The 14,171-nt window shown below is 55.7% G+C and overlaps 1 protein-coding gene across 1 annotated transcript; it reads left to right on the forward strand.

The window, feature by feature from the left end:
- Positions 1 to 6,579: 6,579 nt before the first annotated feature.
- Positions 6,580 to 7,473, forward strand: LOC143831156 (integrase/recombinase xerD homolog). The gene has a single exon (XM_077324236.1). It carries the CDS (start codon positions 6,580 to 6,582, stop codon positions 7,471 to 7,473), a length of 894 nt encoding a protein of 297 aa, XP_077180351.1.
- Positions 7,474 to 14,171: the final 6,698 nt, after the last annotated feature.

Consider the following 14,171-nt stretch of genomic DNA (forward strand, 5'->3'; position numbering starts at 1 on the left):
ATTCTGTTACACACCAGTATATGAGCTTACTTGTGGAACTACTCATATTCCGGTAGGAGCGGGGAGCTTGTAAGCTCATGTAGGAGAGGACCAGCTTGATGTTGTTCTGTAGTTTATTGGTTCCCGCCAAATGCCTGGTGTAAGAGCTCCATTTTGTGGATCCTTCAGTACAACTTAAGCTCCTGAAGGGTCCACAGCTCTTCCAGGGGCTCCTTCCACCAAGATGGGGTCAGGTTTTTGTAAGCTGCTTTGCAATGACTTTGAGTAGTGAAAAGTGAGGTATAACAAACCAGTTCTTTTTCTTCTTCTACCAGTATGGCTGACCTTGTAGCAGCTGAATGGGGGGGGGGTCTGAATGGGGGGGGAGTCTTCAAACACTGGAATAAGATTCAGGAAGGTCTTGGTTTAGCTCCCCTTGCCCTGATTTTGTTTTCAAATTGTCCCAAAGTATTAGCTCAGAAGAGCCTCTTGTGGCGCAGAGTGGTAAGGCAGCTGACATACTGACTGAAGCTCTGTCCATGAGGCTGGAAGTTCAATCCCAGCAGCCAGCTCAGGGTTGACTCAGCCTTCCATTTTTCCGAGGTCAGTAAAATGAATACCCAGCTTGCTGGGGGGTAAACGGTAGTGACTGGGGAAGGCACTGGCAAACCACCCTGTATTGAGTCTGCCATGAAAATGCTAGAGGGCATCACCCCAAGGGTCAGACATGACCTGGTGCTTGCACAGGGGATACCTTTACCTTTATCAGCTCAGAGTCCTTTTCCTTGGTCTCCTTTAGAAGTTTATCCTGAATGCCATGCCTGCACTGACTCAGAGCAATTGGTTGTCTGAGTCCAAATGACAAATTACTCGTAGAGAACAACATTTCCACAGCTACCTGTTGACTAGGAGGTTGGACTAGATGACCCATGAGGCCCTTCCAACTCTATTGTTCTATGATTCTACCTCCTGCATATCAGGGTGGTTTGGGTTCTTTTTAAGAATGGGGGCTTGATAAAAAGTTCTCACGTACAGCATACATTTTGATCCTGAGTTTGTAACAGGCGCAGCGTTTGAATCCAGATTCCAAAGCGTATAGCCCAGTTTCTCATGCCACTATACTACATGCCTGCCATCAGTGAGGATTGAGCCCAAGGCAAGGATGCTTTTGCCTGCCCCTGGCGCTGATTATGGGTTCGCTTTATGTATTGTTCCCAGGCTCGCTCCAGTCAAGATGATGTGGAACCACACTTTCACGTGGAATGCTATGACCCAGCGGGGCACATAAAGATAAACGGCCTATCAGTTGCCTCCGTATTCCCCTGTTCGCCTCTCTGATGATCATGATGCCAACTCCTTTTTATCTACACAACGATTTCTTTTCTTAAATACAGCTCTTCCTCTTCCTGGCACATCCCGTTTTGCAAAAGAAAATAACGGCACCGTTGCAGCAGCGCAATAGAGATATTATTACTTAGCAATAATAAGGTGTTGGGAGGGGTGGGGGAATGAAGAAGCAAAGCATTGTCAAAATGATATGGCCATTTCCGCTGTCTCTCCGAGTGATAATATCTTTCTCCGGGCCTGGATATACTGTTAGGCTATTCCAAGGAGAGCGTTATATGGAATAAATAATAGAACAGCCAACTGTTACCTCTGCTCCCGGCTGCCACCACTGACTCAGCTGCAAAGCCCCTGCCAGAACTGGCTGCTCGGTATCTCCCGTTGTTTTGACTTTTAAAAATCAATGTTGTGCTGTTCCTTGCCTACGAGATGATCACCTTTCACTGATAAGCAGCCCAACTTTGTCTTGCAATAGGTCATCATCAAGCCAGCCTATCACATCTTCACAATCACAGGAAATGTTGTTCAAGTGCCAGGGAAATAAAGAGAGGGAGGCAGCGGGGGGGGGGGGAGCAATAATATTGAAACAAGGAGGCAGCCGAACATCTGCTAGCAGATGCTCCTGTACAGTCTGGAGATAAAACACAGCATGCACCAATTTGACACCACTGCAATGCCACTGTAGCTGTTCTTGATTTATGTCAGGGGGAGGTGGGATGAAAAGAACCGGCTCAAAGCATCTAAACGTTTAAGGGGTTACTTTGGGTCTCCCTATAATAACTAATAATGTCATTTATTTAGCCCAGCATCCTCTCTGTCCTGGGTAACAGGGCACCTGATATAAAAATGCAATGAAAAACCTGTTAAAATGAAGGGGAATACAATATTATTGGAAAGGGAACAGTGGATTCATCCTCACCATACAATCTGAGGCACAGGGAAAAAAATCCCATCAGGTGCTCCTTTAAGGATAATCAGGAAATCAGGAAGACTTGTACTGAGGAAATTCTACTCTGAAGGCCCCAAACCGAGGCTCCCACCTGGTGGGACAGACTACCAGTAGTGGTCAGGAAAGCTCCTATACTTTTTATCATTCTACAGAATGAGCAAGACGTAATTGACCTGCAGGGTGGGGGCCCCAGGCTAGTAAATACGCATACAAATAGCGGCCGCGACTAAGCGCGGCCGCCGTTGACGCGGCGGTGGCGCCCGGGAGCGGCGCGGGCCCTGGCCGCGTCATAAGGGCGCGCCGCGGCGCGCTTAGGGAGAAGGGCGGGGCCACCGGCCTTTTAAGGCCGCGCGCACGTGGCTCGCCCTCTTTCCCCGGCCGCCGCGCACCTGGACGGATCTCCGTGCGGGCGGCTCCAGGGGCAGAAGGCCGGGGCGGCTCACGGCGCTTGGACGCTTGCCTGCCGGCCGTGGGGGAGGAAGCCGCTCGGATTCCCACCCCCCCCCCCGCTCCGCAGCAGAGGATCCGCGGCGGGGAGAGAGCCGCCGGGGACGTCGGGCCGGAGTCGCGGCTCCAGCAGGCAGGCCGCCGTTCAGCGGCGGTGGGGCGGGATGCCCCGTCGACAGAGGTCGGCCGCGGCGGGCCGCGGCGAGGCGGCTGCGTCCGGCAGCGCCGGGGGAGGGGGTGGCGCCGGCGAGGCGCCCCCCACCCCCGTCCCGGCGAGCGGCGGTGGGCCCGGCCCCTCGGCCCCGGAGGCCCGCGGGCCGGGGGGCGGGGCTCCCGAGTCCTCGGCGGCGGTGCGGCCGCGCCGGAGCTGCCGCAGCCCGGCGCAGCCCCCGCTTTCGCCCCAGGGGGGTTCGGGGAGGGGCGGTGGCTCCTCCCGCGCGGCTCCGGCCTCGCCCGGCGCTGGGGGCTCCGGGGCCTCGAGGTCTGGGTCCGGCGGGCGCCGTGGCCACGAGGCCCGCGGGGGCGGGCGGCGCGGGGGGCAGCGCGGTTCGCCCGCTCGGGCCCCCCGCGCCTCGCGGCGTGCCTCCCCCCCGTTGCCCGAGGCCTCCGGGGGCGGGGCTCGCAAGCGGGCTTGCGCCCTTCGGGCCAGCCGGGCCTGGGCGTCGGCTATTCCGACAGCTCGGGCCCGGGGGGAGGCGGGGGCTTCCAGAAAACAGGCGTCCCCGCGGAGGGGAGGCTCTCCCAGGCGGCCCGCCCGGCGCGGCAGGCATGGGTCGGGGCGTTCCCCCTCGGGGGGCGACCGGCCCCGGACCAGCAGTTCCCCCTCCTTGCGGGGCAGGGGAGCCAGGGTGGGGCGGGGCTCCGGTTCGTCGGAGTCCGCATCCAGCGGCTCGGGCCGCCATCAGCTGGGGGGGCCCAGGGACCGGGCCAGGGACACTTATAGGTCCCCATCCCCACTGCGCCGTCCCGACCGCTCCCGGCGGTGGACGGCGGACGGTTCCAGTGGGTCCTCCCCGCGCCATCGTCGTCGATATTCCGGCGGGCGTGAGGGGGGTCAGGGGCGCCGGCGGCGTGAATCCAGCCGCCGCGAAGGGCGTCGCCGCCGGTCACCCCGCTCCAGCTCATCTGCCCATTCCCGCCCGGGTCGTTCTGCAGAGCACCGCTCGTCCGAATACAGGGCCGGGTTCGCAGAGGCCAAGGCACTGTACGGTTCCGGCGGCACCCGGCGGCGCAGCCCTGGCCCGGCTGAGTCTTCAGTTTCGGGCAGCACGCTGTGCGTCACCGACTCTCGGACGCCGTCGCCGCGAGCCGGGCCAAGTGGGAAGCGGAAGCGCACAACGCTGCGGAAGGCCCATAAGCGTAGGCGTGCATCGCGACGGAGCTCGCCCGCGGGTGAGTTATCGTCGTGGGAGGAAGGCGACGATACCATCCATGACGGGTGGTATTGGATAGAGGGGGCCTACGTCCCCGGGATGCCGCTCTGGTTAAAAAACAGGCGGCGCGACATGGTGCGGATGCTCGACGAGGCGGGCATCAGCAGGCGCAGGCGGGAACCGCCTGGCAGATTCAGGGATGGTGAGGCCCCTCCGGGGGTGCACCTTCCTGTGAAATTGCGGGAGCGTGCCCTCGATGGGTACTTCGTTGATTTTTTCGAATTGGCGAAGTGGCGCCGGAAAGGGGCCGACACGGGAAAAAAGGGTGACAAGGATAAGGCGCAGTCACAGCCCGTTGAGCGTTCTATGCTCAATTGGCTAAAAGGTTTTGCCGAATTCCAGGCCTTGATATGCGGGGGGTACCCGGAACGGGGTTGGCACCTTGCCCGTTACCTTTATACCGTGTTGGAGGCTTGGGAGGTGGGTGGCGAGGAGGCCGCCATGGACTACGATAGGGAGTTCCGGGAACTCGCCTCCCACAACGCTTCCACGCGTTGGGATCTTCGGCTGCATGATGCGTGGTTCATGCAGGTGGGTCCCAGCGCCCGCCAAAGGCGGGAACGCGGAAAAGGCGGATCCTCCGGTCCCGTCCGCAAGTTGTCCGGGCTGGTTTGCTGGGACTATAACAGGGGCGGCTGCAAGCGGCGCAGGTGTCGGTTTGAACACCGCTGCGAGACCTGCGGGGGCGGGCATGCCATGTCGGCGTGTGCGCAGCCTTCCTCTTCCCAGCCCTTTCGAGGGACCCGATCCTCCGGTAAGAAGGACGGGGGATCGGGTCCCGCAGCTCCTTCCGCCGCCCCAAAATCCGGCTGAAGCCGCGGGGCAGCTCCGCGGCCTGGCTCCCACGCCGGTTCGGCTGCCCGTGCTGCTGTCCTGGCTGGGCAGTTACCCGGACAGGCCTGCAGCGGCTTATTTGTCGGCTGGATTCTCGGAGGGGTTCCGAATCCCGTTCACTGGTGAGCGGGCGGCTTTTACGAGCGGCAACCTGCGATCGGCCCGGGATCTGCCGGAAGTGGTGGCGGCGAAATTGGCCAAAGAACGGACTGCCGGACGCATTGCTGGACCATTCAGCGGTCCGCCGCTGCCCAACCTGCGGGTTTCCCCGCTCGGAGTCGTGCCCAAGAAGGCGCCCGGGGAATTCCGGCTCATTCAGCACCTGTCGTACCCGAGGGGCAGGTCCGTCAATGATTTCATCCCACAGGAGCTGTGTGCCGTGAGGTACACCCCATTCGACGAAGCGGTGGCTATGGTTCGCCGCTGCGGCAAGGGGGCATTGCTCGCTAAGTGCGACGTGCAGTCGGCCTTCCGGCTCCTGCCCGTCCATCCGGAGGATTTCTGCCTTCTGGGTTTCCGGTTCCTCGACGGATGGTACGTAGACAAGGCCATGCCAATGGGGTGCTCCATTGCATGCGCGGCCTTCGAAGCGTTTAGCTCCTTCCTCGAGTGGGCCGCTAGGGTCCGGGGGGGGGTCCCGGAGCTGGCCCACTACTTGGACGACTTCTTGATGGCGGGCCCGGCGGGCACAGACGCCTGTTCGTCCAGTTTAAGGTCATTTCAACGGGTGATGTCCGAACTGGGGGTGCCACTGGCGGCTGACAAGACTGAGGGTCCTGCTACCAGGCTCACTTTCCTGGGGGTTGAGCTTGACACCGTGGCGGGTACGTCTCGTTTGCCGGCGGATAAGGTGGCCTCCCTCAGGGAACTCATCCGGGAGCTGTTGGAAAAGCGGAAGTGCGCACTCCGCGAGGTCCAGGTGCTGCTCGGGCACCTGAACTTTGCCTGCAGGGTGGTTGCGCCAGGCAGGCCTTTCTGTTTTCGCTTGTCATTTGCCACTCGAGGATTGTCTCGTCCTTTTCACCATCTTCGGGTTTCCGCGGAGATGAAGGCGGACCTACGAGTGTGGGAGCGGTTCCTGGGAGGTTTTAACGGAGTGGCCATCTGGCAGACGCCTTACGCTCCCAGGGATCGCCTTCAGGTTCACTCGGACGCCGCAGGGGGCTGCGGGTTCGGGGTTTACTTCGAAGGGGAGTGGTGCGCCGCGAGGTGGCCAGACGCCTGGGCGGCGGAGGTCCACCGTGACCTGACCTTTCTGGAGTTCTTCCCCATAGTGGTGGCGGTCCGGATCTGGGGCCCGCGTTTTGCTGATCGCCGCGTGGAATTCATGTGCGACAATCAGGCCGTGGTGCAGATCGTGAACAAGCAGTCCTCCAGATCTGCCCGGGTCATGCGCCTGGTCCGGGTTTTTTTCTTGGACTGTTTGTCGTACAACGTTTCTTTTCGCGCCAGACACGTCCCGGGGGTAACCAACGAGTTGGCCGACGCTCTCTCTCGGTTTCAGGTCGAGAGGTTCCGGCGTCTCGCTCCTGGAGCGGCAAGGGAATCGGTCGGTTGTCCCGAGGACCTGTGGCAGCTTGGCGTCGGCTGATCATGGAAGGGGTCCTGTCGTCACTGGCCGACTCCACTCGGAGGGCGTATCGGCGCGCAGCATGTCAGTTTGTGGACTTCTCCCGTTCGGCGGGGCATTCTTCCCCTTGGCCGATGAATGAGGGCCTGCTGCTCCGGTTCCTGGCTCGTCTCCGGGAGCAGGGACTCTCTTGCAGGACGCTGCGTGTCACTCTGGCCGGACTTTCCTTCTGCTCTAAGTCCCTCGGCGCTTGGGACCCTGGGCGGTCGTTTTTGGCCCGGCAGGCCGTGAAGGGCTGGGGGCGGCAGTCCGTGCCTCGGCCTGATCCTCGGCGCCCCATCACCAGAGCTATCCTGCGACAGCTGCTGGGGCACTTGCCTGCCGTGGCTCGCACGGATTTTGAGCTGGTGTTGTTCCGGGCGGCGTTCACCGCGGCTTTCCACGGAGCCTTGAGGGGAGGGGAATTGGTGGCACGGTCCCGCTCAGCCCGTTTCTCAGCCGGTCTGATGTTTTCGGACGTGGAGTTGGTAGACTCGGGGGTCCAGTGCCTCATCCGTCGGTCCAAGTGTGACCAAGGGGGCAAAGGGAATCATGTGTACCTCCCGGCCTTACGTGGGGAGGCCGATTGCCCACGACGGGCTATGGCCGCGTACCTGGAGTTACGGCCTGCCCTTGCTGGACCCTTGTTCATCCATCAGAACGGGAGCTGTCTGTCCCGGTACCAGTTCGTGGCAGTTCTCCGGGCCTGTTTGCAGGGAGCCGGCCTTCAACCTTCCTTGTATGGGTCCCACTCCTTTCGTATTGGCGCCGCCACGGAGGCGTACCTGGCTGGCGAGCCGGCCAGGGTCATCCAGCAGAGGGGGCGGTGGCGTTCCCGGGCATATAAGTTGTATATCCGCCCTCAACACGCTGTTTGATTTGGTTTTTTCCCAGGTGTTCCATCAGGAGCGGCAGCGGTCACGGTGGTGGGGCACAGTATTCCATACTGGGCCGGCAGGCACGCAGTCGCGACAGGATGGGGGGAGCATCTCGGCCTGGAGGACGTGTGCAAGATTACCTGGTCCGGTCGGAGGGGATTGCGGTGGTCGTCCCTGCTGCGGGTCGTGGCTGACGAAGTTCATCGCTGGGGCGTCCCTGATGTATTGGTGATGCATCTGGGAGAAAATGATCTGCCCTCCATGACCGGTCGTCAGCTGAGTGCGGCCATATCAGAGGACTTGGTAATCCTACGACAGAGGCTGCCACACACCACGTTGGTGTGGTCCGAGATGCTCGATCGTTTGATTTGGCGGTCCGCTCGGCGGCCTGACCGTGTGAACTTGGCCAAACAGAAGGCTAATAAGGCTGCGTGCAAGACCGTGCGTTTGCTGGGGGGTGTGACCGTTCCTCACCCCAAGTTAACTTTTCGTTCCCCGCTTTTGTTTCGGTCGGATGGGGTTCACCTCGCAGACCGGGGGTGTGACCTATGGCTGGCCGACGTTCGGGACGTTTTGAAGGCTGTCCTTTCCGAGGGTTGGCGGGGACAGGGACCGTCGGTTCCTGTCCAGTGGCGGGACATGCAAGGTAGGGAGCCCGTTGGCAGGGAGCCCGTCTGCGTACGGGACTCCCTGGAGTAGGGGGTCTCATTAAAGAGACCGGCCACAACCGGGCGCGGCCTACCCGGCTGGGAGGCCAGGGGCCCGGGGCCAAGCGGGAGGGGGGATCCCATGGAGGCGGACGCCCGTGGGGTCCTCGATGGTCGCTTCCCAGGGATCCCGCGGCGGAAGGCATCCCATCCTCCCGGCTGGGAGTGAGGTGAGGAGCCGGAACGCCGTGGGTAGGGGTGGTCAGCCGGCCGGCTGACAAGGTTGGGGCTCCACTACCATGCATGCGGGCCAACCCTCCGGTGGGGAGGGTATTGGTTAATAAACGGCTGCGGCCAATTTGTTGCCAAGTTTGGGTCCGCGTCGTTACTGGTTTAGTCGCCACCTGCTAGTCAAATAGCGGCCGCGACTAAGCGCGGCCGCCGTTGACGCGGCGGTGGCGCCCGGGAGCGGCGCGGGCCCTGGCCGCGTCATAAGGGCGCGCCGCGGCGCGCTTAGGGAGAAGGGCGGGGCCACCGGCCTTTTAAGGCCGCGCGCACGTGGCTCGCCCTCTTTCCCCGGCCGCCGCGCACCTGGACGGTTTCCCTCCCAGCCCTCCCAGTTTTCGTTCTCGTTTTGTCGCAGTCGTCGGGACATGCAAGGTAGGGAGCCCGTTGGCAGGGAGCCCGTCTGCGTACGGGACTCCCTGGAGTAGGGGGTCTCATTAAAGAGACCGGCCACAACCGGGCGCGGCCTACCCGGCTGGGAGGCCAGGGGCCCGGGGCCAAGCGGGAGGGGGGATCCCATGGAGGCGGACGCCCGTGGGGTCCTCGATGGTCGCTTCCCAGGGATCCCGCGGCGGAAGGCATCCCATCCTCCCGGCTGGGAGTGAGGTGAGGAGCCGGAACGCCGTGGGTAGGGGTGGTCAGCCGGCCAGCTGACAAGGTTGGGGCTCCACTACCATGCATGCGGGCCAACCCTCCGGTGGGGAGGGTATTGGTTAATAAACGGCTGCGGCCAATTTGTTGCCAAGTTTGGGTCCGCGTCGTTACTGGTTTAGTCGCCACCTGCTAGTCAATGTGTTGGCATTAAAGAGGCCACAACAATATTAGCAAACCCCTGAGAGGGTTGGCATGGCAGGAGTTTAGGAGCCGGTGCAATCAGCCAACTGCCCTAATTTCCCTGTTCCCATCCTGCATTGATTCCCAAGCTGCTGCCCTCCCTATTTAGGGAAATGTTCACCCTGGATGCCAGAGGAGACACAAGCCTCTTCTGGAACCCGTCCAAGGCCACCTGGCCCTGTGAAATCCATGCATCACCCAGCCAGGCTTGGCACTCGCTCACAATCAGCCACCTCTTTAAAGAGGCCCCTTTCCTGGGGAGTAGGTGACGCATGGCATACTCCCCACTATACGAGTTTTGTCCCTTGCCAACTCACAAGTTGTGACAAGTAATAGCTGAACAGATAATGAAACTCCCTAGCCCCTCATGCCAAAATAACCCTGGCAAACTACTGCCAACCAAATACTATGGGAGGGTGGTTGTGAAGCTCATCTGCATCCTGGCAGGAAAGGGCTAACCAGGCATGAGATGCTTCACAGTGGCTGCGCCAGCCTCCCCATAACCAATCCCAGGGTGCCATGCTTCCCTTGCAGCTCCCCTCCCCTGTAATTTTCCTGCCCACACCACACACAAGGTTAATGTTGGCCCCCGCTTAATCCAGGGTTGTGAATTGTTCTGGAGGGAATTTTTTTATACATAAGATTGTGCCTGCTGTAATTTTCCTTACAGCTTTTTAGACTTGTATTAGAGAACTGATTTCTATATTGTTTTGTATTGTGGATACCATTAAAGATTTTTGTATTGTAAATAAAAAGTTGTAGTTCTTGTTTGTGAAATGTTAAGCAATTTTCATCGCATTTTGTGGATGCCGCTGTTGCTGTGGCCTTGAAGTTTACAATCTTAGTCTATTGCAAGTTGTGTGCAGATTTGTAATCCCATTCTTATTGCATTATATGGATGTTGGAGTTTCACTACTATTGTTCTTGCCACATTGTTTTGGATTATGTAATCTGTCTTGAGTCTCAGTGAGAAGATGGACTACAAATGAAGTAAAGTGTCAAATCAAACAGGAAGGTTTTTCTGCTGGTCAGCCTGTGGAAAGATAACAAGGTACTCAGTGTGTGTGGCTTCTCAAGATAAGATCTCTGAAGAAAATGCTTCATGTAGCCACTGCCTATCTTGTTCTTGAACTTGAGTGTGACTTAATTCAATCCTACCTCTTCTACAAGCAGCTAGTGTCAAGAACCCCAAGCAGACATAATTCATTTAGGGTCCCCATGTTTAATCCAGTAAGCAACTACTGATGTATTCTATATAGCTGTAAATTTCATTTCATTTTTATTTATTTTACTTCACTTATACCCCACCATTTTCCCCGATGGGACCCAAAGAAACTTACATTATTCCCCTGTCCTCCATTTTGTCCTCACAAGTCTGAGATAAGTTAGACAGAGAGGCTTTTTGAGAACTTTGACACATACTAAATAATGCCGTTTCAATCCACTTCAGCAGCCACTCACAAGTGGATTTTGCTATTCACACAGTAAAATTCAGTTGCAAAGTGGATTAGAAGTGTGTTGTTTAGTTGTGTGAAAACTAGAAATTACTTTAGAAACCCACCAATTCTCCACATCACCTTTATATATTACATTCCTCTTGAAGTCGTAACTTCTCTAAATTTTACCTGAGTTTCAATATTGTATTATATAAAGGGATGCCTTGCAATTGTCCTGCTTCATAACAGTACTGTAGATTTTTAAATCTCAATGTGTATTGCTTTATAGGAGAGAATCCACTACAAAATGTTAGGTATTGTTTTTGAGTGTATTCCCCTTTTCATCCCTTAATAGTGAATTTCAAGATAGACTTGGATTTTGGGGATGCATGAGGAAGGAGGTTAAGATTCTATGGTTCTAAGAGAGCAGGCTCACTTGTATGCAGAAATCACAATGAAATACACCAACAGAGAGGAATCCTGAAAGGCACAGGATGGAAATCACCGGAGGTTCCATCTAGGTTTGCAAGCCCTGAGTTTGGAAATACCTGGAGATGTAGTGGGTGGGGCCTGAAGAGGGGTGGGGTTTGGGGCAGAGAGGGACTTAATGCAATCACAGAATCATAGAATCATAACATTGGAAGGGGCCATGCAGGCCATCTAGTCCAACCCCCTGTTCAGCGCAGGATCAGCCCAAAGCATCCAAAGGCATCTAAGAAAACTGTGTATCCAACCTTTGTGTGTAGACTGCCAGTGAGGGGGAGCTCACCACCTCCTTAGGCAGCCTATTCTACTGCTGAACTACTCTGACTGTGAAATTTTTTTCCTGATATCTAGCCTATATTGCTGTAGTTTAAACCCCTTACTCCGTGTCCTCTCCTCTGCAGCCAGCAGAAACAGCATCCTGCCCTCCTCCAAGTGACAACCTTTCAAATACTTAAAGAGGGCTATCATGTCCCCTCTCAACCTCCTTTTCTCTAGGCTGAACATTCCCAAGTCCCTCAACCTATCTTCATAGGTTTTGGTCCCTTGGCCCCAGATTATCCTCGTCGCTCTCCTCTGTACCTTTCAATTTTATCTACGTCCTTCTTGAAGTGAGGCCTCCAAAACTGCACACAGTACTCCAGGTGTGGTCTGACCAGTGCCGTATGCAATGGGACTATGACATCTTGTGATTTTGATGTGATGCCCCTGTTGATACAACCCAAAATGGCATTTGTCTTTTTTATCGCTGCATCACACTGCCTGCTCATATTTAGTTTACAGTCCACAAGTACACAAGTTTACAGTCCACAAGGTTGGTCTGACAGGACCTGTTGGAGACAAATCCATGCTGACATCCTTGGATTACCAAATTGTCCTCCAGATGTTTGCAGATCGCTCCCTTTAATATCTGCTCCATTATCTTACCCACAACAGAGGTCTTTGGAACCTTTTTTGAAGATCGGAATAACGTTTGCTCTCTTCCAGACCTCCAGGACATCTCCAGTCCATAAAGAGGTCCTGAAGATGATGGACAAGGGTTGTGCAAGTTCTCTGGAAAGTTCTTTGAGCACTCTCAGGTGCATTTCATCCGGCCCAGGGGATTTGAACTCATCCAGTGCAGCTAAATGCCTCTCGACAACCTCTCTGTCCATGTCAACCTGCCACCCAGATACTATCTCTTGGCTACTGCGATCTCTAGATGTGCCTAAACCCTTTGACCTGTGGGAAAAAACAGATGTAAAATAGGCGCTGACCCTTTCTGCTTTCTCTGCATCCTCCATTAGAGTTTGTCCATCCGCACCCAACAGTGGGCCTAATGCCTCCTTTACTTTACGTTTGCTCCTCACATAACTGAAAAATCTTTTCTTGTTACAGTCGGCTTCCCGGGCCAATCTTAGCTCACTCTCAGCTTTGGCTTTTCTGATGATTGATCTACAGTCCCTAGTAACCTGTAGGTACTCTTCTTTAGAGCTCTGTCCTTCCCTCCATTTCCTGAACATTTTCTTTCTTAGTTCTTTTCTTTCTTAGTTCCTCTTGAAGTTCTCTGTTCATCCAAATAGGCTTCTTAGAGCTCCTGCAGTGTTTTCGTCTTTCTGGGATAGTCATCGATTTAGCATGCAATAGCTCTTGTTTGAGTAGCTCCCACCCTTCACATGCTCCCTTCCCTTCCAGCATTCTCGTCCATGGTATGACACTCATCATGTCTCTGTGTTTATTAAAGTTTGCCCTACGAAAATCCAACATCCGCATCTGGCTACAAGCTTCCTTGCCTCTCCATCTCAAAAGGAATTCTATGAGGACGTGGTCACTTCCCCCTAGGGTCCCCACCTCCTTCACCTCATCCACCAACTCTTGCCTGTTGGTCAGTATTAAGTTCAGTATGGCTGAACCTCTTGTGGGTTCATCTACCATTTGATAAATGAAATTGTCAGCCAGGCAGGTCAGAAAGTTGCATGACTGAGGACGCTTTGCAGAGTTTGTTTCCCAGCACACATCTGGGAAATGATGACAAGGTCCTGCCACTTGGATATTTTCTCAAGCTGCTCACAAAGTGCAGCATCCACATCCTCTCATTGGTCAGGCAGTCGGTAGCAGACACCAACCACCACACTGTTTGTTTTCCCCTCGCTTATTTTCACCCAGATGCTTTCCACTGTAGATATACTCTCCTTCACTAAACTTTCCTGACAGGTAAGCCCTTTCCTCACATACAGTGCCACGCCTCCACCTCTTCGATCTATTCTGTTTTTTCTGAACAGTTCATATCCATCCACCATTACATTCCAGTCATGAGAATCATTCCACCAAGTTTCTGTGATGCCTACTAGATCATACCTTTCCATCAGCATGAGAAGTTCCAGCGCTTCCTTCTTATTGCCCATGCTTCAGGAGTTAGTATAAAGGCATCTGAATCCTTTTACTTTTGGTTCCCTATGAGCTGGCCTTCCTGGTTGGGCTGCCCCCGATAGGTCTCCTTCCTTACACTCCCTATGTTGAACGTCTCCTTCCCCTTGTGGCTTCAGTTTAAAGCTCTCCTGATAAATCTCCCCAGGTTCCTGCCAAACACATTCTTCCCCAACTTCGATAACTGCAGTCCATCAGGTGCTAGTAGGCCTTCCTCAAGAAAGCCTATCCCATGGTCCCAGAAACCAAATTTTTCCTGCCGGCACCAACTACGCAGCCACTGATTCACCTCCATTATCTTCCTCTCCCAACACATTCCTCTTCCCTTGACAGGCAATATTGAAGAGAATACCACTTGTGCCCCCATTTGCTTGAGCTTCCTCCCCAAATCTTGATAGTCTTTTTTAATAGGAGCGATGGTATTCATGGACATGTCATTCGTTCCCACATGGACCATCACAAATGGGTAGCGATCCGTAGATTTGAGGAGTTTGGGCAGCTGTTCTGAAATGTCTTTAATTTTTGCCCCTGGCAAGCAACACACCCCTCGGGTTAGGGGGTCGGGCCCAGCCACATGGTGATCCATTCCTCTTAGCAGGGAGTCTCC

This window comes from Paroedura picta, chromosome 3, assembly GCF_049243985.1.
Source record: "Paroedura picta isolate Pp20150507F chromosome 3, Ppicta_v3.0, whole genome shotgun sequence".
Taxonomy (NCBI): domain Eukaryota; kingdom Metazoa; phylum Chordata; class Lepidosauria; order Squamata; family Gekkonidae; genus Paroedura; species Paroedura picta.